At 31.7% G+C, this 24,343-nt stretch overlaps 2 protein-coding genes across 2 annotated transcripts; both read left to right on the top strand.

Annotated features, from left to right (window-relative positions):
- The first annotated feature begins 3,404 nt into the window (after positions 1-3,404).
- On the top strand, positions 3,405-23,896 carry LOC143197513 (uncharacterized). Its single transcript, XM_076406052.1, has 23 exons — positions 3,405-3,619; positions 7,113-7,234; positions 7,285-7,511; positions 7,672-7,745; positions 7,799-7,960; positions 8,021-8,160; positions 8,241-8,386; positions 10,099-10,202; positions 10,263-10,476; positions 11,449-11,554; positions 11,641-11,750; positions 11,806-11,876; positions 11,932-12,069; positions 13,231-13,423; positions 17,504-17,689; positions 17,752-17,868; positions 17,943-18,687; positions 20,038-20,151; positions 20,246-20,329; positions 21,080-21,250; positions 21,304-21,524; positions 23,302-23,541; positions 23,661-23,896. The coding sequence occupies exons 1-23, from the start codon at positions 3,462-3,464 to the stop codon at positions 23,802-23,804; spliced, it is 3,987 nt and encodes a 1,328-aa protein (XP_076262167.1). The 5' UTR covers positions 3,405-3,461; the 3' UTR covers positions 23,805-23,896.
- LOC143199964 (mutS protein homolog 4-like) lies at positions 5,015-6,631 on the top strand. Its single transcript, XM_076410165.1, has 4 exons — positions 5,015-5,105; positions 5,158-5,306; positions 5,364-5,551; positions 6,622-6,631. Exons 1-4 carry the CDS (start codon positions 5,015-5,017, stop codon positions 6,629-6,631), a joined length of 438 nt encoding a protein of 145 aa, XP_076266280.1.
- Positions 23,897-24,343: the final 447 nt, after the last annotated feature.

Genomic DNA, 24,343 nt, shown 5'->3' with positions numbered 1-24,343 from the left:
ATGTATCAGGCCAGGGCTTTTCAATTGACCTGTGTTATTTATGTATGTTATTCCATTATAACAAAAAATGTTCAGTATATTTTCATTTAATTTATATTGTTGACCTAATGAAAAATTTTGTATAATTTTTAAACGTCAATTGTTATATATATATATATATATATATTGGAATATATATGGAATAATTAAAGGCGGCAAATAGCCACTATTAATAGCCTCTTTTCCATTTCAACAACATTTTATATAAATATATATACAATTTTGTTTATGAAAAGGGACTCCCTAATTGTACATTGATATTGCCTTAAATTTAATACCATAATTTCCTACAGTACAAATTCTGACTGGTAATATCTACAAAATGTATCGGGAAATATAATATATTATTTATTTTTAAAACACTATTGCCATACTAAATGAATACGAATATATTATGCATTTGTATTTTCTCTTCTGAAGCTTCTTTTATTCCTGAAAGTTTTCCATATATTTAGATTTTGCCATACAGATTTTTTAATTTTTACTACTTATTTTTTTTTATAACAGTGTCTATGTCTACATGGTATATTTTGAATTAGGAAAGCAAGCAAAGCAAAGAATTGTCAGGCCGAGGAATAGGACAAAAAAGGTTAATCTATCAATTGTGTCGGCTTTTATACCTTTGGCCTTCTGGTGTCTCTCGAGCATACAATAAGACGTCCCCAAGGTCACCCATTTAAGGTTCCCATCTATGTATAATTTTCTGTGGTATTGGGCAAGAAAAATTTAAAAAATTATAATAATTACATTACATTATACAATATTTCCATTTCACATGTTGCGTTTCACTGCTTTTCACAGCTGGGTGTTGCAATCTTAAATGTTAATAATAATCAATAAATCATGTAATAATCTTCATCACAAGGAACAACCTTAAAGGGATTCCCTAAAATTTGTCATTATTAACTTGTAAAAGCCATTTCTGGGTTAGAGCAGGACTCTTTTGAAAATTATGTATCCTATTGCAACCTACACACCCTGGATCTGAACAACTTTCTTTCGTTTTTACCGTAAGTGCAGCAAAAATGGCGTGATGAAATAAGCTTTTATTTTCTAAAAAACCTAGTTCCTAATAAAAACCGTTGGTTAGCTTCAATATAATAACTTTCAAACAACGAATAATTTCTTAGTAAAAACTACAATATAGTTCCTAAAAAACTAAAATTAATATAATATAACGCAAAATTATAAACGAAAATACAAAACAAAATAAAACAAAGCTAGGAAATGTCAGGCCGAAGAAGAGGACAAAAAATGTCAATCTATCAATGTTGTCAATTTTTATACCTTCGGTTTTCTGGTGTTTTTCGAGCACACACTAAGACGTCCCCGAGGTCACTCATTTAAGATACTGCTTAAGAAAAATTAAAAGGTGACAATAATTATATTACATTATACAATACTTGCATTTCACATGTTTCTATACAAACAATATTAAAGAACAATATTGAAATATTGGATGGAAATAATCTAAGGAGGCCCCAATAAACATCTAGAATGAACATTGAAAAGGCAGGCTAAGGCATAAAATTTATTTGAATATTCATTTCACTTGAGTTTGAACTTGAAATTGGAATTAATGACCGACAGTATTTAACAGCATTCGTTTACCTGTATAGGATTGTCATGATCAATCCTTGATCGTCTTCAACAGTCAATAAAAATCGAGATACCTATTGGTCATGAACCCAGATTAAAGGGGTTTATTATTGAAAAACGCGCTAAAAGTTTACAGGGTAACATTTGGAAAATGTTTGTATGCCAGCTTTTTCACGGTAACACTTGTTAAAGCCTTGTAATAAAAGTTAATATAGACTATTGCAACTCTCGCGTACTCAGAATATTGACCAGGATTGGCCCAAATTGAATATTGCCGTTCCATCACTACATTCTGGTTAAAATATCGAAATATCTAAGATGCAATACTGTTATATTTCAATAGCATACCAATATTTTCGAATAAAGAATTCAAGTTTTAGAATACTATTCATTATTATTCTACTATGTTTTTCCTTATCTCTAGTTTATTTTAAGCGTTTTTTTATTTTCGCTAAATATTCAGACCAATTTTATGCTGTATGAAATGTTCTGAATAAACTACCCAAGGGCCAAACAAGGAAAACCGTTTATCTAAATAACGTCCACTGGAACACTTGAAGCTCTAATTTTTCGATTGGGCAAAAAATACAAGAACTGTAATTCGATATTTATCTGGCCATCTCTGAGGTTTAGTGGCTATTTTACAACTCATTGGCGCTCTCTCGTAGATTATAATAAAACATCAATATTGATTTTGTGATATAGGTTAATTCAACGTTCAAAATCTGTAGATGGAGCTTCAGTAAAAGCTTTAAATCAATAATTATAACCTATATCGAATGTAGATTTCTGCAGTTTTTAATAATATTTTGAAATATCCATATCTCATCTAGATGCATATATATATATATATATATATATATATATATATATATATATATATATATATATATATATAGCAATAATAAATCTTCCTTAATTTTATTATAAGCTTTTCAAAAAAATTTTTTTGTAATATTTTAAAAACTGTGTCTTAAGATCGCATTAGTTAAATTACATTAATTTACATTACATTAATACACTACTTAAATTCTGTTTATATTTTAAAAACGTACCAAAAAATTTCGAATAAAAATTCAAGCAGAAAATAAAAAAAATTTATATTACACTTCATTAATTCACATATGGTTTTAAAAAATTTATGTTTCCTGTAGTTTATTCTAAACATTTTCTATTTCTTATTTTCACTGTATATTCAAATCTGTATTTTATGTCGCATGATATGTTCGGAAGAAACCAATCAATCGCTAAAACAAAGAAAACCATTTATCTAAATTATTGCCACTGGAACACTGAAAGCTTTAATATTTCAATTAGGGAAAATGGATGTGTCGTAATTCGATACTTATCTGTCCAACTCTGAGGTTTTGTGACTATTTTAAAACTCGTTGGCGCCCTCTGGTAGATTATAATAAAACGGAAATATTGATTTTGTCCTATAGATTAATTTAACGTTCAAAATCTGTAAATGGAGATTCTTAAATTAATATTTATTACCAATATTGAATGTAGATTTCTACAGTTATTAATAACACTGTTAATGAAAATTATAATCGCCAATTAATTAAACAATTTAAAAATCACAAAGATAATATTAAACATTTTTATAACTGTCTAACTTCATTTAGAAATTATACGGGCGAAAGTTCGATAGGTTGTTATCGATACGTCCGTTCATGCCTATTTGTTCCAGCGCCATCTACAAGCCATACTTCAGATTTAAAAATATTGTCAATGACTTTGACAAGAGCGTTTAAAAAGTTTATTTGAAATATTTGTGGTTTATATATATAAATTTATATTTGTATATATAAAAATAAAAAATGAATTTAAATGAAGGAATTTTAAACCCATCGAAGAAATGCCGATTTAAAATTGCAGCGTATAATAATGCCGGTATTATACGACCGCCAGAGCAACCGCAAACTAAAAGTAGAAGTGAAGTGTCTTCTGGTACGGATTGGGGAAAAAGTCATATAAGGTATTTTGTAAGAATGCTTATTCTTCATTCTATATATTACAAGTTTAATAAAAATGTGTGTTTTTCGTCTTTCAAGTGCATACATTTACGATGTTTTAGTGGTAAGTTATTGACGATTTTGTAGTCTTGTTATATTTTTGTGTAACAACCAAACTTTCTGTGTGTTTTCATAGTTTATATTTCATTATTTTTCTGTAAATATATAGTTCTTTTAAATTCGTATTACTTGATTTCTAACAGCATTTAATTGTGGTTGCGTTTAAGTCAAGAAAATTATTGTATTATTCGTATTAATTTCTAAGTCAAGGCACTGAAATATAATATTTTGCATATTGTAATATTAAAGAAATGATACGCGTGTAAAACACCCATTTGCATATAAGCACCGTTATTTCAAATTTGTGTAATGTTCTTGTCATGAGGCTAGTGATAATTGAATGAGCTTGTTATAATTAGAAATTGCTAATAATTTTATTGGATCATGTCAGTTTTTTAGTTTGATGTCCCGTGTTTTAATAAATCATTTTATTTTTATATTTTTGCATGTGTTTGTGTATATGTCCTTACATATATCCATCATAAGTATGTAATTTTATTTTGTGGCGCCAGTCTTACGATTTCGGATGCAGGATTTGATTTACCGCTGACTCATTGACTTTATATTTGCTGAAAGGTGATTACTGTGTGCCTAATTAATTATCTATTTTTATGGGACCAAAGTAATTTACCTAACTTTTCTTCCAGATATTTAACAATTAACTTAGTTAAAGCACTTTTTTCAACCAAATTTAATCGCTTTTGTTTTCAGTAATATAATCTGTATATTTATATTTTTTTTGGGAAACATGTCTTTTCATTCTTACGTTTGAAACTATTGTCAATTTTTGTAGTAATATCATGTTACTATGTGAATTTTATTAAAGTGCATTTTTTATTTTAATGTTTTGTTTAAACGTATCATTTGGTATCGATAGAAATATTGCATAAGTGACTAGTTTGGTTTTAATTTCAATTCTACCAAATCAGTACTACTTGTCGAAATAAATACTCAGATATTTATGAATTCCATATTTCTATAAAATTTTCACGTTATAGTCATAAAAAACTAGAGCACGTCTGATAATTTTTGAAGTGAGAAATTTCCCATGATTTTTTTTTATTTCATAAATTAATTAAGAAATTAAATAGCTCAACATCCTTTTTTTCTGGTTAATTTTTTCATGAATTATATTGGTGCATACTATTTGTTCATTATCACTGTTAAAATTTTTAGGTCACACAGTCACTTTTCACTTGACGGGTAATATAATCTGATTTTCTGCTAAAATTCTCTTAAAACAATTTATATTTGAACTGATAATTTGGAACTATTGTTCAAAAATCGCATTGATATTTATGATTTTCAGCGTGGCGCTTAATTCATCATCAAATAACAAATCATCATTATCAAATATATCCACCGAGAAGGAAGATCGCGTGATATTAGGTACAATAATACTTTTTCGATATTCACATCGATATACAGAAAGTTTTTACAGCTATAACCGAAGGACGGGGTCAAGCCAGATGCGAAGTTGGTTTAGCTGCAATCAGTATCACCACACCCCACATAGTTCTCTGTCAAATGTCTGATAGTCAAAGTTATAGCAATACCCTCACTAAAATTAATATTATAAATCCAGATGAAGTAATTATGGACAAAATATAAATTAAACCTTGCATTAAATAGTTACACCGATTCTAGATTTTATATCCTGTCACTTTTGACGCCACCAGATACAGCAGGCTTCTTGATCAGATCAAGAAATATTTTCCGAAGAAGAAGCTGACACCTTTCGCCAGGAAGGCATTTAATCGAGATAATGGCATAGAAAAGTTGTACAAAGTTGCACTAACTACCTCATTTCCCTTATTGATAATATTAAAACACAAGTTAGTGACTTTAAAGTATACTTTTTCTGATTATAATTTAAATACTGTACTATTTAAAACAAATTGTAATATCTTATATTGCATAATGTGTTTGCTAAGTTGTCCCTTGTTCCCACTGTTCTGTTGAAAAGCAAATATGCGAAAAGATTTTTTAAACAAACATGTCGTTCAATAAATTGCTCAAAACAGATATCATGTTCACTGATACAGATCTTGAGCACTCTTCACGATATAGTTCGAATTTCAAATCTGACTATATTCCGTCTTCTTCGAATGCTTACCTTCTGTAAAGTCTTCCATCTGTATCTCGCGCATTGAGGTCTCTTAGATACGGTACTTACGAATTAGAAACTTCTGTGGTGAAATTAACCTTTCGGCTGGGAAATGCAGCAAACAGCTTTAAAAAGGTCATGAAGGATCTTTTATTGTCGGGTAAACATTTTAAAAATTTTTCATACCATTTTCTATCGCTAATGATTTTGTTTTATTTGCTCGGCACCATATCATCCGCAAGTCAAATAAGAAATATATATGCATGCCACATTCATTTGAATATTGATTGAAATTGAAATTGATTTGAATCGTTGATGTGCGTATTCTACATATATGTTTGGATTATCCGAATAGTTTTACAAGCGCATTACATGTGCACTTGGCCATTTGCTGGTTGTATTCAAATGTATAAAAAGCAACTGGTATCTGTTTATAATTAACGTTTCCAATTTGATTTAATTGTCCGAATCTTTGAGCTGTCGACTAAATGGATGTTAGTTAGTTAGTTTTCAACCGCATTCAGAGACATTAAGAAGCATTTTTCTCCAAAATGTTGTTGGCTTTTAATCAGCGGTATCTGAGAAAATGTGTGTAATATACTTGAGAAAAAGGCCTAAGGATAAAAGTAAGATTTAATAACAGAACTAGTGTAATTATAGTTGTGCCATAGACTGTAAATTTCACCAAATGACTACAAAATGACGATGACAATGTTGTTCATCTAAACAGTATCCAATTGATCAAATATCCGAAGGAACAATGTATAATTATGCTGGTGCTAAGCCACATGCGGATAGGTATTGTTAGGTGTTACTTATACCTTTTTTTGATATAGTAGTTGATTTTTTTAATATCGGCCTCAAACGCATAAGTTGTGTTCGACATCATCTTGTAGTTGCTTCGCGCTTTAGGCAAAGAGTGCTAGTTAAGTTTAAAAATAGTCGTGTTTACCCCCTTAAATGTATGTCATGTCGTATCTAATTTGCAAATATAGTTGGGAATTGTATTTTGGAATATTGTATATTGGTATAGTGGAACAAATATTTTGACTTGACATATCAATTTTATGTTCGCCACCTCTAATATAATTTTGAATATTTTTTTGAGATTATTTTACATTTCTTGTGGAAAATCTTTGACGGTAATATTAGTAACATTAGGTAATATTAGTCTTAGTCGTTATAGTGCTTGAGTTTCCAACTGGAAGTTTTAATTTTGCATATGTATAATTCTTTTTAAAAATGAAATAAATTTACGTTGGACAATAATTTCGATGTAATTTTTTTAGGTACTACACGTTAGCATCAGCTGGCGCTTTATTAAATTATCTACAAGATCGATTGTACATTTATTATTCAAATAATTCCGTTAAATTTGATTACCAAACCTCAGAAGGATATGCAGTCATAGGTATAAACGAAGTTAACGTTGGCTATGTTTAGCATTAAGGAACTTTTTAGATATTTCAACGGCAGATCGCCTTGAATTAGTGGCAAGTTTGCAGCCAAACCAAGCAAACAAATACTCGACGTTATTCGGCGTGATGAATAGGTGTTTAACCAAAGTGGGGGCAAGGAACCTGAGGTCTATCATTCTGCAACCATTTTATTCGGTTAAAAAAATCGAAGAAAGGTTAAACTGCGTTTCGGAGCTCATATCACATCCAGATTTGTTACTCTCTATTCAGGTTAGTGGTTATCTAAATTCCAATTAACAAAGGATTTTACCAATTTTCATAATTGAGACTGACTAATTATTTTTACTGTTTTCCTTTATTCGCTAAAATGTAACTATTATTATTATTCATGGATTGTTCCGTAATAAACTGTATATGTTGCTTTATACAGGGTATATTACCCAAATTATGCCACATAGAACAACTTTTAACAATTAGTACACTAATAGCACAGGATGCTCAGAGGTAAGACGATAATCTACAAAATAAAGTTTGTCAACAAATTCAATTTTTTTTAGCTGTTCAAATCGCCAACTGAACTTTCTTTTGGTACTTAACGGAATGATTGACACAATTTTGCCACTCAAAGATGTTATCAGGCGGCTTAAGCTACCGTTTTTCGTTCAATTTAATCATGTACTATCAGCAAATGATTTTGAGGACATTCGAACTCTTATAAGGTGAATAGTCATGTTACTTTGTCAACAACAAATTAGTGTATATTGTTCATTGCGTTTCAGAAAAACACTTTGTGATAATGCGTACATGGCGAAAGGCAAAGAGGCAGACGCACGGAAAATATGGGCTATAAAGTCAGGCGTCAACGGTTTCTTTGATATGGTTAGGAAAACTTATTCAGAACGAGTGGAAGCCATGAGAGGTAAAATTTTGTTGTCAATTAGTATTTTTATAAGTCCTCGCAGCCATTACTAACTCATATACAATATCATCTACTTTTAGTTTATGTTAAATCATTGGCTGACAAATATGATCTGCCTCTCATGTTAGCTAACAATAATAAAAAAGGCTACCATATTGTGCTATCCTTGAACAAGATTCAGAAGAAATCTATGAGGGCATCTGCCTTACCTGAGGAGTTCATACAGGTAAAAAAATACCATCAAGTACTCACTGTGTCTAACTTGTAGAAGCTTTATGAGTTTGAATATCAGTTGCCACAGGGCTATTATTATTCCCGAATTGGACATAGACATTTTATTAACTTCTATTTTATTTGCAATATTGTAGTAGAAATAGCCTTTCTTCATTGTATATCCTTCATCACTTGAGCATGTCCATTATAATAATTCTTTGCCACCCAACCTCAATTCGATAATATTAAACATGCAATGATGTTGAAGAAGGTAGATAAAGATCTTCTTCCATCTGATCTACTCTGTATATTTTTAGGGCTTGTTATATATTTACCGAGTGTATCTTGATATAGTTTTCCGTCAACTAGCTGCATATTCCTCAGTTTTCCGAAAATGCTTTCCATATTAGTAGTTTCTTCTGAAACAATTGTATTAAATTTTGATTATATCGAGAACGAAAAAAGTTACAGAATTTGTCCATACATTTCATATATTTGACTCAAAGTAGAGCTAACATCGAGGAGATCTTGATTTGTCACTCAGAACAGTATATTGTACGTCACTTTTTGAAAGATTTTGCATTTTACCGACAAGAGGAGATCCCCATTTTCCCGTTTCTATTCGAAGCAATTGATTACAGATGAAGAAATATGTTTTTGGCTCTGACTATTTATTGTCTTACTTATTTATTGTTTGCCGGTTTATTATAGCCTTAAATGATCACTAATCTCTCGAATAATTTTGTAGACATTTGAGAACCAGATGAATTTTATAGTCCGATTTGGTTAAATATTCGGATGCATCAGAGAACATCTCTTTTTAACTGAATAAAATTAAACTGAGATTGAAATTTATGATCTAATTTTAAGACATTGATGTGAGTTCACTATTATTTTGAAAGGGTTATAGTTTAGATGTACTGGTCGAATGAAAAATAACCGAATTCCTCACATAGTTCTGTGGCGAAATTAGCCATTGGGATTTAAAACGAAGCAAGTAGTTCCAAAAAAAAGACATGTTACAAGATCCTAGAGAATGATATATAATATAGGAGATCAGCATTATTCGAAGTATACAGTAGCAAAATATGGTGAAGCATATTTGTGCTGTGATACCAACAGTACTATGTAGGTTCAGAAGTACTCTGCCCTGCTACTGGAAGATGCATCAGATCATTGCAGCATATTCGATACATAATAGAATACATGGGCCATTTAAATAAAAAAAAATAGTGTTATTACCACAGCTAGTTTCATCCCATTTCAACAATCGACCCAGCTTTATTCATATGATTATATGATAGTAATATATATGTTTTTATAATATTTTGCTAGATTTTGCGGTAATTTTTGAGGAAAAAGATGATCGGCAGTTTAGAATTATTAATTAAAATAATAAATGGTGTGGAAAGGTATTTTCAAACTCTTTTAAAATTATGAGTTATATGAGATGTTTTTAAACGTTTTTGGTGATGTACTCGAAATGCGTAATGTCGAAAATACGTATTACCTATGCTAGGTGCATGCATTATTGCTATAGCCTCTCTGGCCAACCAACCAACGCTAGTGATTCTTTGAACTTAATCTACTGTTAAACTAATTTCAATAAACCTAATTTAATATTCAAAATTAAGTATAGTTACTTGAAATATTTTATTATATATTATTAGATGTTTTGAAATAACCAGAATAAATAAATTCAAACTAAAAATATCTATTTTAAAGGTAACACGAATGGCGAATAGTTTTACTCTAAAAACTCCAGAACTAGTTAATTTTTCAACCAGAATAGACGATATCCTTACTAATTTGCTCACCATCGGTAACATGTAATTATTAACACCATCTAATCTTACTATATAAAAAGATCTATTTCAATATTATTACAGGATTGTGCATAAAATAATCATCAAAGTTAAACAATTTACCCCACTGTTTTATAAGCTGGTAGACTATGTGGCTTATCTGGATGTGTTGCAATCATTAGCTGAAGTTAGTTTGGCGAGCGGTTGGGTACGACCTGAATTTAAACAGTACACTGAAGTCTCATTAGGCCGTCATCCCATCTTAGATTTCTTATGTAAAACGGTCTCAAATTCTATTGTGAGTATTATAGTTTTAATTTAAATTTGAAGGAAAATTTAAATATATCTTTTTATTATTTCACATAATTTTAGAAAGTTCAGGATACTACTAATTTTAAAATATTTCGTGCATCATTCTTTGCCTGGCAAGCACCGAAACTGCGATACTAAAATGGTTCGAAATGACATTTTCAAAATATTCCTATATCTAAATAATTCCTATAGTAGCCATTTTCCCTCCATTAAGGTCTCGGAATAGTTGATTTATTAACTATGGGATTTCATCCAATTATTTTTGGAATTCACCAACTATTTTGGTCCTCTAGGACGTTCTTTGTCATTGACGTCAAAATCAAAATCACTACCATTCAATTGTTGAAACCAAAACTGCTCTAATTATACTTTTCACTATAGATACAATTAACATTAACACCTTTTTTCCCATTTATATGTACCAAATTTTATTTTTCATACATTTGTAGTAATTGCATTTATCGTTTGTGTTGGAATCGATTTTCGTAGCACTTTTTCATGTTGCATATTGGACTGCTTCGGTTGTTATGAATTGTTAATCACGTTCTTGCCTAATAGTCCCAACAATTTGGATTCTCCTCTTCTCGACTTTAGTTCTTTAGAGTTGATTGTCGTACCTTTCTTTAACGCTGTGGCTACGTGTGTTTTGCCGAGTTTGGGTTGACCTGAAAAGACCATACCATCCATTTCTATTTTTTCTGTGCTCGTAGGCATATATGATGATTCTTGAAAAATATGTAGATTTAGCTTCTTGCCCAAGACACATTTTTTTAACAACATAGATTGTGCTGAAATTATAGAATATTCTTAAGATTATATTCAACGATGCTAAGTTTCAAATGAAAACGTTGAATGGTGTTTAATAACATTTAGTGTAGCCAATGTCAGAAATATAAGCAAATATCGTAATATTTGTATGATTGTTCAATTAATATTATAGTATAAATATATTTAATAGAATTGCTGTGAACATTATAACCATCACATCATTTCTGGACCTAACGGTTCTGGAAAAAGCATCTACATTCGTCAAGTTATGTTGCTTCAAATTATAGCTCAGACTGGTAAGACATTCATCTTGTATTCCTTTGTTAGTGATATATACGAGAAAAGTTATTCATTACTTAAACAATTACTTTAATTTTTTTAGGTTGTTATGTACCTGCTGAATCAGCAGTATTCAAGTCAGCTGATCAAATGTTTGCAAGAATATCTAATGGTGATGACATGGAATGCGGAGCATCCTCGTTTGTTTTAGAGGTTATTTATTCGTATATATAATCGTCATATTCTAAACCTTTACTTTTCTTTTTAGATGAATGAAATTTCTTATATTTTAAATACTATTACTGATGATTCACTTATTATTATCGATGAGCTGTGCAGGTATAATATAGAACCTAATTTAGAGACTTAATCGTTTAGTTTACATGATTTTTAGATCGACTTCTGTCGACGACGGTATAGCTTTGGCCATGTCCATTTGCGAAAGCTTTATTCGTACTAAAGCATTTGTTTATGTTACGACACATTATGGATTGCTATGTAAACTTGCTGATATTTTTATAAATACGAAAGTGTGAGTACCTAATTATATTATTATATTATGTATATTATTATATTATAGTATCTGTTATATTATTATAAGCTTCCACTGAAAAAAATTACTAGTATACAGCCCTTATAACGTTTGAAATATTTCTTCAGCATAATGTCTATATTAATAATCAATACACTTTAAGGTTAAGTTTCAAGTTTCTCTTTGTTGGAATCACAGTACTGTCTATGTATGAAAGTGGCTTAGTTCAGTTTTTTTCATAAACCTAATGATATAAAAAATAAAACTTACATGTGTTGTAAACATTTTTATTTGAGTAAAATATATTAGGTTTGCATATTATTTCTGTAGATTTTCCGTTTTAACATAATTTTGATATGTCGTTGTGTCACACTTGATTTCAATATGGATGAGAAATCAGAACTATCAAAAGTTATGAAATACGTAGGATTTAAAAACAATAAGATCATTCATTTCACTTTAAAACTATTTTAATTAACAAAAAGGAGTAGCGGCTTTTTGAACGGCCAGCACAATCGATAGTGCCGGCTCAATTTAATTTTAATATTCTAATAAAAGTCTCCATGTTTAAACATCTTACTAATCAGATCATTCAATTTAATGTCTTGTTGTTTTAAGCAACCATAGCCCTATTAGTTGTGCAATATAACCTCGTTTCTATTAAAGAAGTGGCCAAAGGAATATACATACTCGTTGTCTCTTCTGGGTTGTCGTTAATAAAATTAGTATGGCTTCAACGATCTTCCGAATAGCACTTTTTTATCCAAATTTCCAATTTCCACTGTATATAATTACAGAATGGTTTCCCATTTTCGAAGTTTTGGTGACTGCAAATTCTTATGTCTATAGTTGAACAGTTAAACTAGTTTTAATACACGACGTATACATCTGTTTAAATTGCAGTAGACTATATTATCAGCAACTTAGTCTGCGTTAGGACACGCTGGTTTATTTACACCCTGCACTACGTTTCTTGTAGAAGCCTAGAGATTAGGGGTGTTTTTCAAAGCATCGATTTTACCTACTTAATAGTTTTTGCCTTTTTGCCAGGAGATCTTTGACAACCCTCAATGTACTTGGACCCTATTGTACAACTACGCATTTGTTTAAATTATTTTAGTTAAATAGTTGTAGTAAGAAAAAATAAAATTACAATTTCAGTTGGCAAATGGAAACTGTAACATCTGAGAACAGGAGCAATGCAATGTCCCGAAAAATTGATTTCAAGTATAAGCTTCTACCGGGTATTACCACTGTGCTTGGTTACGGAATATATATGGCTAAAAATATTTGGCCCGAGAGAGCTTTTAAAAACGTAGAATATTTTCAGAACAAAGTCCGCAGAAGTTTGTTGGTAAGTCATTTAGAAATAAAATCCATTTGGTCGAAATTCGACCATAATTTAAAAAGTTAATCATATTTATTTCATAATAGAGTAAAGCGAATAGCTTAAAAATGCATTTGTCAATGTCACGGATTCCGATTCAAAATTGCTCTGCCGGCATATTACGTTACAGCGCGGTCAGATTTTCATAAAAATTACCCGTCCGGTTGATTTACGTACATCAAAAGTGACGAATAATCTGCCGTATTAGGGCCTAAAATATTTGCTTATATATTTTGTCACCGATCTGATGGCTATTACTGATTTGGGCGTATTTTGTTTTATTGCAATTTATTTATTTGTATGGCATAATACACACAAATTTTAGCTCTAAAAATTCTTCCTCAATATTGTCGTCGTACCGAATTTCGCGCCTTCAAATGCCCCCGTTTTTATAAAAAAAAGAAGCAAAATTTTCACTAAGCCGATTAATATATAGAAGACAAACATTTGAAAATAATCCTGACTATTTTTATCTTCTACTATTGGCTTTCCTTCGGATAATTTGACCCTGTTGTCACGAATGCAGTGTTTTCATTTTCAAAAAGCCTGAAAAATTAGCTGATTGAGATATTTTGGCTATTTTATAATTTTTAGACAGAAGCCTATTCAAACGTTTTTATAAAACTTATCATGGTACTTGTCTGTAATCGCAATTGTTGGTTTTGGTCACAAATATTTAAAAGATTTTTTGTCAATGACAAAGAACGAGGGGCCTGCGGGGCCAACGAAGTTTGAAGACAATGATTCCCAAGACTTATTGGTCGAAGACCTGGTCCAAACTCTCCAAACATTTTCAGACATTTTTGAAGTCGATTAATTAACGTTTTCCAGAGATTTACATTGAATGGCAAGTATATAAGACAGGCAAAATACCATTTCAAAACTGCTCAAATATTATAGTTTAATTGTTTGCTGGGCTAATAAGTAACTGACTATGAAAAGATATCCGCTACAACAACCTCAGAAACAAAAATTAGTCCAAGAGAACCATCCACATTGAGACCGAAGCAAAATATCCATGGCCATAAAGTCTTGTTTTGCATATGGTGAGTTCAACGAGCCGTTAAAACCGAATGAAAATGTCACTGCAGATGTATGTTGAATACATTTAATTGTATTTATATCGTATTGTTGTAAAAAACACCAGCAATAACAAGAGATCAAAAAGTTGCAAAATCATCTACTTGATAACGCTGAACCACACATTACGAGAGTTGTGAAGGAAACACTGATGCAGGTTTTTTTTTGTTCTGGCCTAAAAACCAGGCGGTGGAATGCATGACGCATTCCTGGTCGCGGAGACTTGCCCTGGAGTGACAAGTTGGACCGGGTTATGTGGGACTGCCTCTGGGCTTACCAATACACTAAACTGAAACCGCCTCACAGTTGACCCCTGTGGATCACTACTGCTACTGCATTAAATTTGGGGATATGGCACCAGCTGATCGGGCAGGCGTTATTGGGCACGAGGGCCCGGCGATTCTATTGATTCGCAAACCTGAGTTAACACACAACTGGGTACTGTTGTATGGGGGCAAAAGTAGCGACAGATGAGGTCATTTCAGCCTGGAAAAGGGGGGGAGCTTGGCGGTGACGCGGTGCTAAGCTCCCAGCATGTCGACCAGCTCGCGAACAAGTGCGTTTTCAGAAGAACTTGAGCTGAGTTGTTGTTTGTGGAATGATTGAGATATGAAGTGCTTGATTTCTGGAGTGTCAGTTTCCCTATGAATTTGATTATTTCTGACAAACCATGGAGCATTTAATATTCTCCTGAGGAGCTTATTTTGGAAAACTTGAAGCCGTTTGACCTGGTTGGGTGTAACAAACTTGAAGTAGACATTAGATCCGTAGAGGAGTACGGACCGAATTAACATCTTGTAAAATAAGCATTTGATGGAGATGGGAAGTCTGCTAGAAGGGCAGATCAGAGAAGATAGCAGGTTTGCTATCCCCGAACCTTTTTGGATTGCTTTCTGGATTTGGGAATGCCAACCGAACCGCCGGTCGAAGTGAAGACCTAGGTACGTGACGTTATCCAGCCATGGAATTATTGCGGTGTCGATATTAAGTTGCGAGACGCGCAGTGCGTAACGCTTCTTATGGAAAATGATGACCTGGGTTTTCAGGGTGTTGATTTGCAACCTCCAGAATTTGAACCACTTGACCGCATGATCGAGCTGCTTCTGTAAACGTTCATGAATTGTAACTTCGAACCTAGCGGCCGTGAAGAAGGCAGTGTCGTCAGCGTAAAACGCGACATCAATGTGCTCTTTTCTCGGCAGATCTGAAATAAAGAGGTGAAATAAGGCTGGGGCCAGCGGGGAACCTTGAGGTGCGCCAGCATCGATTTGTTTACGACTGGAAAGTGATTGCCTGATCTTGACCTGGAAAGATCTGTCCGAGAAATAGGACTTGATGAGAGCACTGATGCAGGTCGAATGACAAATTTTGCCGCACCCAGCGTACTTTCCAGATTTAACGCTTTCAGATAGGTATTTGTTCAGATTCATGCAGCATCGCTTGAATGTCACACGATTTCGTTGTCAAACCAAACTAATATAGTTCTTCCGTCATGACATCGCCATATTGCCACAAACATGGAAAAAAGTTGTAGAAAATGATGGAAAATCATTGATTAATATATGTTACCACTAACATGTAATCAGAACAGTTAGCATTTGGTAATTTCCCTTCTAATAAAGCTGTGCGCATTTCATAGTTGTACAGCGTATAGACATCAAAAATAATAATTCAATTCAAGTCAAATTTCTTTCGTAACTTTTTCTTTATATTTTCCTCTTGACAAGATAGAAAGTTTTAGAAGAATTAGATAGAAGCTTTTCCGTCGTTTTCACGTCTCGTTTGGTAACATTGATTTGATCTTATTAATATGGAGAAGCTATAGTAATATCTTGATTATTTTTCCTCACTTATAAGTGTTTAATTGCCATTCGTTTGATTCGTCATTTATCTTAATTCGGCCTTAAATTTGAAGTTTAAATAATATCTGTAGCTAATAATACAGCGGTATCAGATAATTTTTAATAATTGTTTTGGCCTGTATCCGGGAAAGGGTATCTTGTTACGGATACCTGGCCTTCTTACTGCTAGTATTAAGAATGTCCTTGACCGGTAATACTGTTAATAGGCTCGAGAGCATGGCGTCTTTATCACACCATACAGCTTGCGGTTCCAGAGTTAATCCTTCTATGGAGAAGATCCAAACGATTGGGAATATAGCACGACGGGGTAATGTCAGCTACGATGGAATAAGGCTATGAAGAGCTGGATGAGTTAATGGCCTGAAATATAGGCCAACTTGTTAATACATCTATTATTCGAGAGACGAAGAGTGGAGGAATATCTGGAGTAGAGCTCGGATATAAAATAATGAACTTGGGGGACATCTTTTTCTCTGGGGATTTGGTTACTACTAATGAACCAGAAGACATTGAGCGTTATCCTGACAAATTTATTCTGGAAAACTTAAAGACGTTCCACCTGACTAGGTCTGACGTATTTAAGATAGAGACCGGAGTCGTATAGAACGACTGAACGAATCAGCATCTTGTAAGTGGAAGCTTGCTGGCCCGATTTATGAGCGGAAATAACAGATTAATAAAACCTTGAACTTTTGAAAGGACCGCTGATTCTGAAGATTCCACCTAAACTTCGGATCAAAAAGAAGACCGAGATAGATGACTTTTTAGGAGGGGTAGCTCTGAAAACATGAGTCTGTTCATTATCAAATTTCAAGTTCACATTACATTTTTTGTGGACCATGTTTACTGATTTTGGTTGGTCATTGATTGCAATATGATAATGTTTTTTGACTACATGTTGTGTATGAATAGTTCTACCCCACGTTTATACCCAGCACACGTAGTTACTTCTATTACTTCTTTTCATGGATGCCTCTCGCGCATTCTCTAAAAGAAATTTCCACAGGTAATACGTTTTTCTGGTACTGAATTATTTTAATTTTTATGCATCTATTGTCAAGCCTGCTAGTTATACTTCTTGAAGATATTTTAATTTTAATTGCAGGATCCAAAATTTGCTGTTATCGACCAAAAGGTTCGATTAAAGTACGAGCTAAAATGTAAACTTAATAAGCTTAAATTGTCCGGGAAGCTGTCTATGGTAGCTTTAAAGGAACATTTACAGGAGTACAACGAACTCGTTAGTGCCATAAGCTCTGCTAACACTGAAAATCGTTTGTTTTTGCCAGCGGTAATTATTATAAAGAGTTAATTATTGTCATTCCTAGTTAAAATACTGTACTATTTTTATAGAATGAAAGTTTTCAACTTAGACACTCGATATTTGATACTTCTCAAAATCCAATTGATAATTCTCAATTAAGTACGCCAATTTTTTCACAAACACCGATACCTGAAAGTGTATCTCAGGTAAGGATTTTAATTGAAAATTTTGTTACATCTTTATAACGTTGATTAATTCTTGTTTTCATTTTTTAAATTAGCTTTCTGAAATATCAGCGACCGCCGCCAAACAAAGAATGATGGGCATATTCACACCAGATACAGAGTTGTTTTTATCACGAACATCTGTAGAAGTACCACAAGCGATGCCTGAGACATTATTTGAAAGTTCCTCGATTTCGCATTCGAAGCACACAGACTCAAATAATACTTTTGAAGTGACGACTATTGGCAATGAAAGAAGTTCATCTTTTAACGAAAATTTTAAAGGAATGTTACAGAAATACCCTGTTCTTACTTCTACTCCTATAAATCAAGTGAGCACTGATATCAATAGTAACCATGAAAATATCACTGATGTCTCAAGACCAAGAAATGATCTTGAAGAACATCTACTCGATGAAGATGACATCAATAATAAACTATCGCCAAATGAAAAAATTAACGAAAGCCATCACATATTCCCAATTGTTACTGTTGTGGAAGGCCCTGGCATGAACGTAAATGAATCATCCTCAGAAAATAATATCGAGACGTATTCAAATGAAAAATCATCAGACTCCTGCATGGACAACGAAGAAACTGAATTATCGGAAGAAACTGTTTCTAAATCCGATACATTGGTTAATCATTCATCAATATCAGACATATCAGTGGTGGAAAAAAGTTCGGAGAAAGACAACGACAATGTTATAAGTATAAGAAAAATGGATTGTTCAATTATGTTAAACAACTCTGCACATACTCCAAATAATCTGGCATCCAACAAAACAGACCGTGATAACAGTAAGTTCAATTTCTACTTTTAATTTGTCAAAAATATAAAAATTTTCAAGAAAGGCGGGTCAATGTTAGTAGTCTGTAATTAATAATCTGTTTTAACTGTGTCTGAATAGTTAAAGATATATAGTGTCTGCCAGTAGAGGAAGTGATGGTCCATAATACAAATAAAAAATTATTTTGCGTTTACTTCCAATTCAATATTAACCCACCCTAATTGAAAAGAAATGGAAAATAATAACCTGGCCTTCGGCAACACTTACTTTAAGTTCATTCATATTTAGTTTTTAACTTCAACATATACTTTTCCTTATTTTGTATCGCCCAATATAAATATCACATTTTCAAAACAATAGCCAGTTGGTCGTATAAGCTATGAAATCTTTTAAAACAAAAACTTTTAGTTTATTTTAAAATTATTTTACAACACCGTTGATCCAACACTATATTAATATAAACATAAATCTACATATTTCTAAGTTAATCATTCAATTAATCAATTTACTCATCAATAAAAGTAAACTTGTTGACGTTCGATTGGAAATAGTTTCTCATTTATTCGAAGTATTCCTTGACATGGTAGTAGAGTTCGAGCAAATACCCTTAGCCAGGAGATCTTTTGTAATAGTATTTAACTTGGTCACTAATGCTTAAATATGCGCCGAGGATATACTTAAGAGTCCACGTAGGATGTTAAGTAGAAGTTAAACAAAACTAATAAAATGAATGTAAAAGTAATGGGTAATAATAAACAACCAGATGTCTCACAAACAAATATTTTCCCTTTATTACTGCATGTTAGTTATTTTAAAGCAGAATAAACATTATTTTTGAAACATATTGTTATTTATATTACACTAACTATTCTAAATAATTTCATTGTTCTACAAAGTAAAATTGCTTAGACCATTATTTTGTTATTTGAAAGTTTCTTCATTTAAGATCGACCTGTATTATTTTCTTAAATACCGTTTCCGTAGTGACAATTTTTTTTCGTTTCGGAATTAATTTATTAATGATGGTACTCAATTAATCATATCAGTTTCTATGATTATTTTATATTGTTATTATACATATTATTATATATGATTATTATATATATAATATCAGGGTCTCTAATATCTTTTTGATTTTGTTGCTAATACTGTTGAATATTTTTAGAAACTATTCACTAGTAAACCCAATACTACTGCCAGTCCCTATCATCAGTCGAGATTACTCCTTATTTATATTAGAATGAAACATAATACATTACTCATGAAACGAGTAAATATTAAGTAGTTGTTAAACATTTGTATTTTACATGTGTAGAACTCTATATTTAATTGAAATATGTTAAAATCATATCTTCAAAAGTTGCAGGTAATACTACAGCTGCTGTACATTATAGTTCAATATTTGGTGAAGAAGATAAATCGAAACACTCACAATCGCCAATAAGTTTCAACAGCAGTAAAACATCAAGTTCAGGTAAGTAAAATTTTAAAATAAGGAAATTTGCTAATGATGCATTTCAATAAAAATTGAAATATTTTCATTAATCAATTTTATATTATTTCTAAAGGAAATCAAGGCCAACGCGAAATAGAAATAAATTCGTCTATTGAGAATAGAAATACAATAGAGCCAACCAATTCTTCCAGTCTGGGTAAGACACAGACATTCCTGATTATCGGTAGGGTAAGCCCGGGGGGTGTTGATAAGCTAATACACACTGCAAAAATATTTAATTCAAATGTTTTCTGCGATAGTTACTAATTGTTGCTTTGTCTCAGCAATTGTATGAATAAAGTGTTATCGAAAATCAGAAAATGAAAATAATCCCATTTATGTCAGTAGCCAGGCTGGATAACACCGTATGTCTTCTGGAATGATTTCCAAGTTGGTCTCTCGCCAGTCGGTAGGCATAATGCCAAGGATAGTCATTCGGTCATACCACGTTAGGCGGTAGGTCCAATCCAGATAAACTTCAGTTGGTAAAAATGAGACTCCAAAATATACCAGAAAATAATATATTGAAATAATAAGTGAATAGAACTGAAAATATACTAATGAATCAACTGCCATGTATCAACTGGAGATACAAGTGGGCTTGATAGCGTGTTAAAGCTATAACTAATCATATATCGTGTTATTAAAATTTTATTCCTTGTCATCGTAGCCAAAGAAAAAGGAGAAATTGCATGGCATAATAAACGAATTCCTTACGATTAACACACATATATATAACGAGAAAGATATCATGACTTTTCTTTTTTTGACAATTAAATATCTTTTAAAATGTGTATATCTATGTACATCTATTTTTTATTTAAGGGATCCTAAAAACCTCTTCCGGGCTTACAGGGACTGTGAGATCTCATCAATATTACTCATATCTGATTTATTCCCTCTACAGAGAAAACAATAACAAATTTGTCGGATGCTTCCCGAAAGAGAAACTTGGAGCCTGAAGAAGACGAGTGTTCATCTGCAAAAGCTGAAATGGATTTACTTGTTTCTGGTGATCCTGATCAAAACACAGCTTTACAGCAAGCTTTTTCTAACACTAATTCGTCTAGCGCTTCAAGTAAGCAATCTATTAGAGAGTTAGTAATGATATTATATCGGTTGATTTTGTAGATATGCCCAAAAGAAAATATTGTCCCATGAGCAAGCTCACTTTAAAGCAGATTAAAGCTGAGTTCCTCGAGCAGGATAGGCAAATATTCGAAAATAGTGCTAGCACGAGCAGTGGCGATATTGCTAAGATATGGGAACAGAGAATGAATCGACCAACTCCGAGGCAAATTCGACAGAGTACTTGCGTCGCTACAGTTCGAAAAACTAGTCAGGGAGTTGAGGTAAGTGAACACCAATGTTATTTTTCAATGACTTATAGTTATATCTTGTATTAAATTTCCTGAATAGCTCGTGATTCCTCATTTGACCAAATTGATTCTATGCCAAAACTACATATTCGTCCATATGCAAATTCAACGTTTGAAAATTCAACATACAAATGGGTTACCAACATATTTAAGAATTTATGATTTCTAATAATCGAAAGGATATCTATTGTAAAAAAAAACCTTAATATATTCTCTTGCTACTTGATCGAATTCAGTGGTCTTACCATACTTACATTAATCTGGTGCCGCTATGTCTGATAGTACAGAACACTGTGCGCGACTTCATCCACCATATACATAGCAGGATTTTATAGCCAATAATCTACTACCTCGAAGCCAATGTGGATATTCTTTCTAGACTAATCCGTCACATTTTACGATTGGAATAGTCGTAGTAGACTTGCATTTTATCCCCTGTTACAAATTTTTTTTTGGGACTTCATGCGCTTGCCCGGCAAGCAATGAAACTGCGATATTAAAACAATTCCAAATATGCAGATATGCACTATCTCATTTAATAATTTAAAGTATTTATGACTCAAAACATGCTTCAAATATTATAAAAATTGTATTGCATTTTCTTATTTATTAAGATTGACATTTCTGGTTAATTATATTATCTAAATGGTTGCAAGATCTTACGTCAGTTATGATTACTTCTAGTGAAGTATAAACAATACGCATATAATTAGTCAGTTGTTTTTGTCTTTGTCATTATAATATTAGAGTATTTTAGATTATATACTTTCTTCAAATTTTATATCTCTGTCGTTATATTGTGATAAGCTGTCGCCAAGGTCATTCATTTGTGTTGTTTTTTATCTGATTAAGGTGTTTTCTATAAACAATTTTTCGAAAATAGTTAATTATATGTTTTTAATATTGATTAACATGAACTCAATAATTTTTATAAACCCCATGATGTGTTTTGCTTTTCAAACTTTTTAATCTGGTAATATCGCTGTGATAGATTTTTCATAATAACCATTTGTTTTATGTATTATATTTCTATGGATAATTTTCAGGTTTAAAAAACTGCACTAATATAAATTATATCAGCATAAATTATTTTTATTGACCTTAATATGTCTCTCTTTTCGGACTTGTTTTGAAAGTTAATAGTTGAGTATAGCCAGCAAGAATTCTTTTATATCTTTTTAACAGCCACTCGAGACAAACTGCAAAGTCGTCTATGAGTCATTCTTCTTATTATTAATTAATGCCACTTGATTACTCTTTTTCTGGTCTTCCAAACCAGCAGTTATGTTTTATCCTGAATGCTAATGAATTAATTCCATACCACTGAGTTATCTATATGAAACAGTATAAATCCACTAAAACTTAATCTAGTTATCATCACTTCTTCCTTCAAGTCCACTATTGCCTTACAATTACAATGTCCGATTATTCTTGACACTTTTTGGTTCTCAAAGTATTCTTTTTGCAGCTTTCCGTTGGTTTATCCAAATATCTGTTTAGATTTGAGGTACTATATACAATATCTCAGGTCACGTAACTAATGAAAACTACATATTAATCTTTTGTATGGCACATTTTTAATTATTGCTTCATTGAAACTCTATCGGTGTTGTAATATTGCACTTTGAATTCCTGGAACAGTCTTTGAATGATGTGTTTTTGATGAAATTTTAATCCCTTTTCTAATTATTTTTCTTTTTTCTTTACTATTTCTATCAAAGCATTTTACATATTTTTTGTTTTGCTTTAGGTGATTCAGTCGACCCAAAATACGCAAAAATCTAGACCAAAATTCTGTAACGTTTCATCACCATCCTCGTTCAAGAGCAGCGTCAATATGAATATTTTTAGCGATGCTAATGCCTCCACCTTTGAACAGTTCGTCAAGTCCGATGAAAAAGATTATAGGCTCTTCGATTTCAAATTTGATCGAAACCTAAATACCCAAAACTCAAACATAAGAAGTAAAAAAATGTTTAATTTTAAACAGGTAATTTATGTCCGTTAATTTAACAAAACAAATGATGAAACTTAATACTATTTAGTCTAATAATTTACTTATTTCACTTGTATAAGTTTTTCATGAGTTGTTTTAATTTGCTTTGGTAGGTTAATGAAGTTTCAAATGAATACACAGCCAGTAGTGTAACTTTCAGTTTTGTGAGAGAAAAAGCAGATACTACATTAACTCCCGATGGTTTTTATAAGAGCAATAAGTCTGATATTCAAAATATTCTTAACAAATATCGTTAAATTTTTTTCATTTGGTTAATCCAATTTAATTATAAATGTTGATTGTTATAATTGATATTGTTGAAGTAAATGAAATAAACGTTAATGTTTCGATTAATTTAATTTTACTATGAAATTTTAAGATATTATCATTATATTTTCAAACTTTCTATTAAACATATAAATATATAAAATTGGTATAATATGGCCACTTAGTAGGGCTACATAATATATAATTGGACCATTCATGGCAAGGTGATAATAGAAATAGCTAAAAACTATAAAGGATCATGGAGAAAGGTAAAAGTTACAATTAAATTTTATTAGGTTCCATTAGCCATAATATTTTTTAATAGTTCATTGTAGATATATTGTTCATCATGCCGGGAACAAGAATTGTGTTACTCCTGGGATAGAGTTAGTGTTTTCGTTCAAATCCAAGAACTTCTTTTATGGGGAAATGTACTACAATATGTTTTTACTCTGTTTTGAAAATCAGCTCTCTTCTTGAAGGAACAATAAGTTACTGTTATGGACAATGCGCTATATCATAGCACTCT

The sequence above is a fragment of the Rhynchophorus ferrugineus genome, unplaced genomic scaffold, assembly GCF_030347505.1.
Source record: "Rhynchophorus ferrugineus isolate W39M unplaced genomic scaffold, kcgeb_rfMv2 rfM1, whole genome shotgun sequence".
NCBI lineage: Eukaryota > Metazoa > Arthropoda > Insecta > Coleoptera > Curculionidae > Rhynchophorus > Rhynchophorus ferrugineus.
The sequence above is the reverse complement of the archived record's forward strand: the minus strand, read 5'-3'. Positions and strand labels throughout refer to the sequence as shown.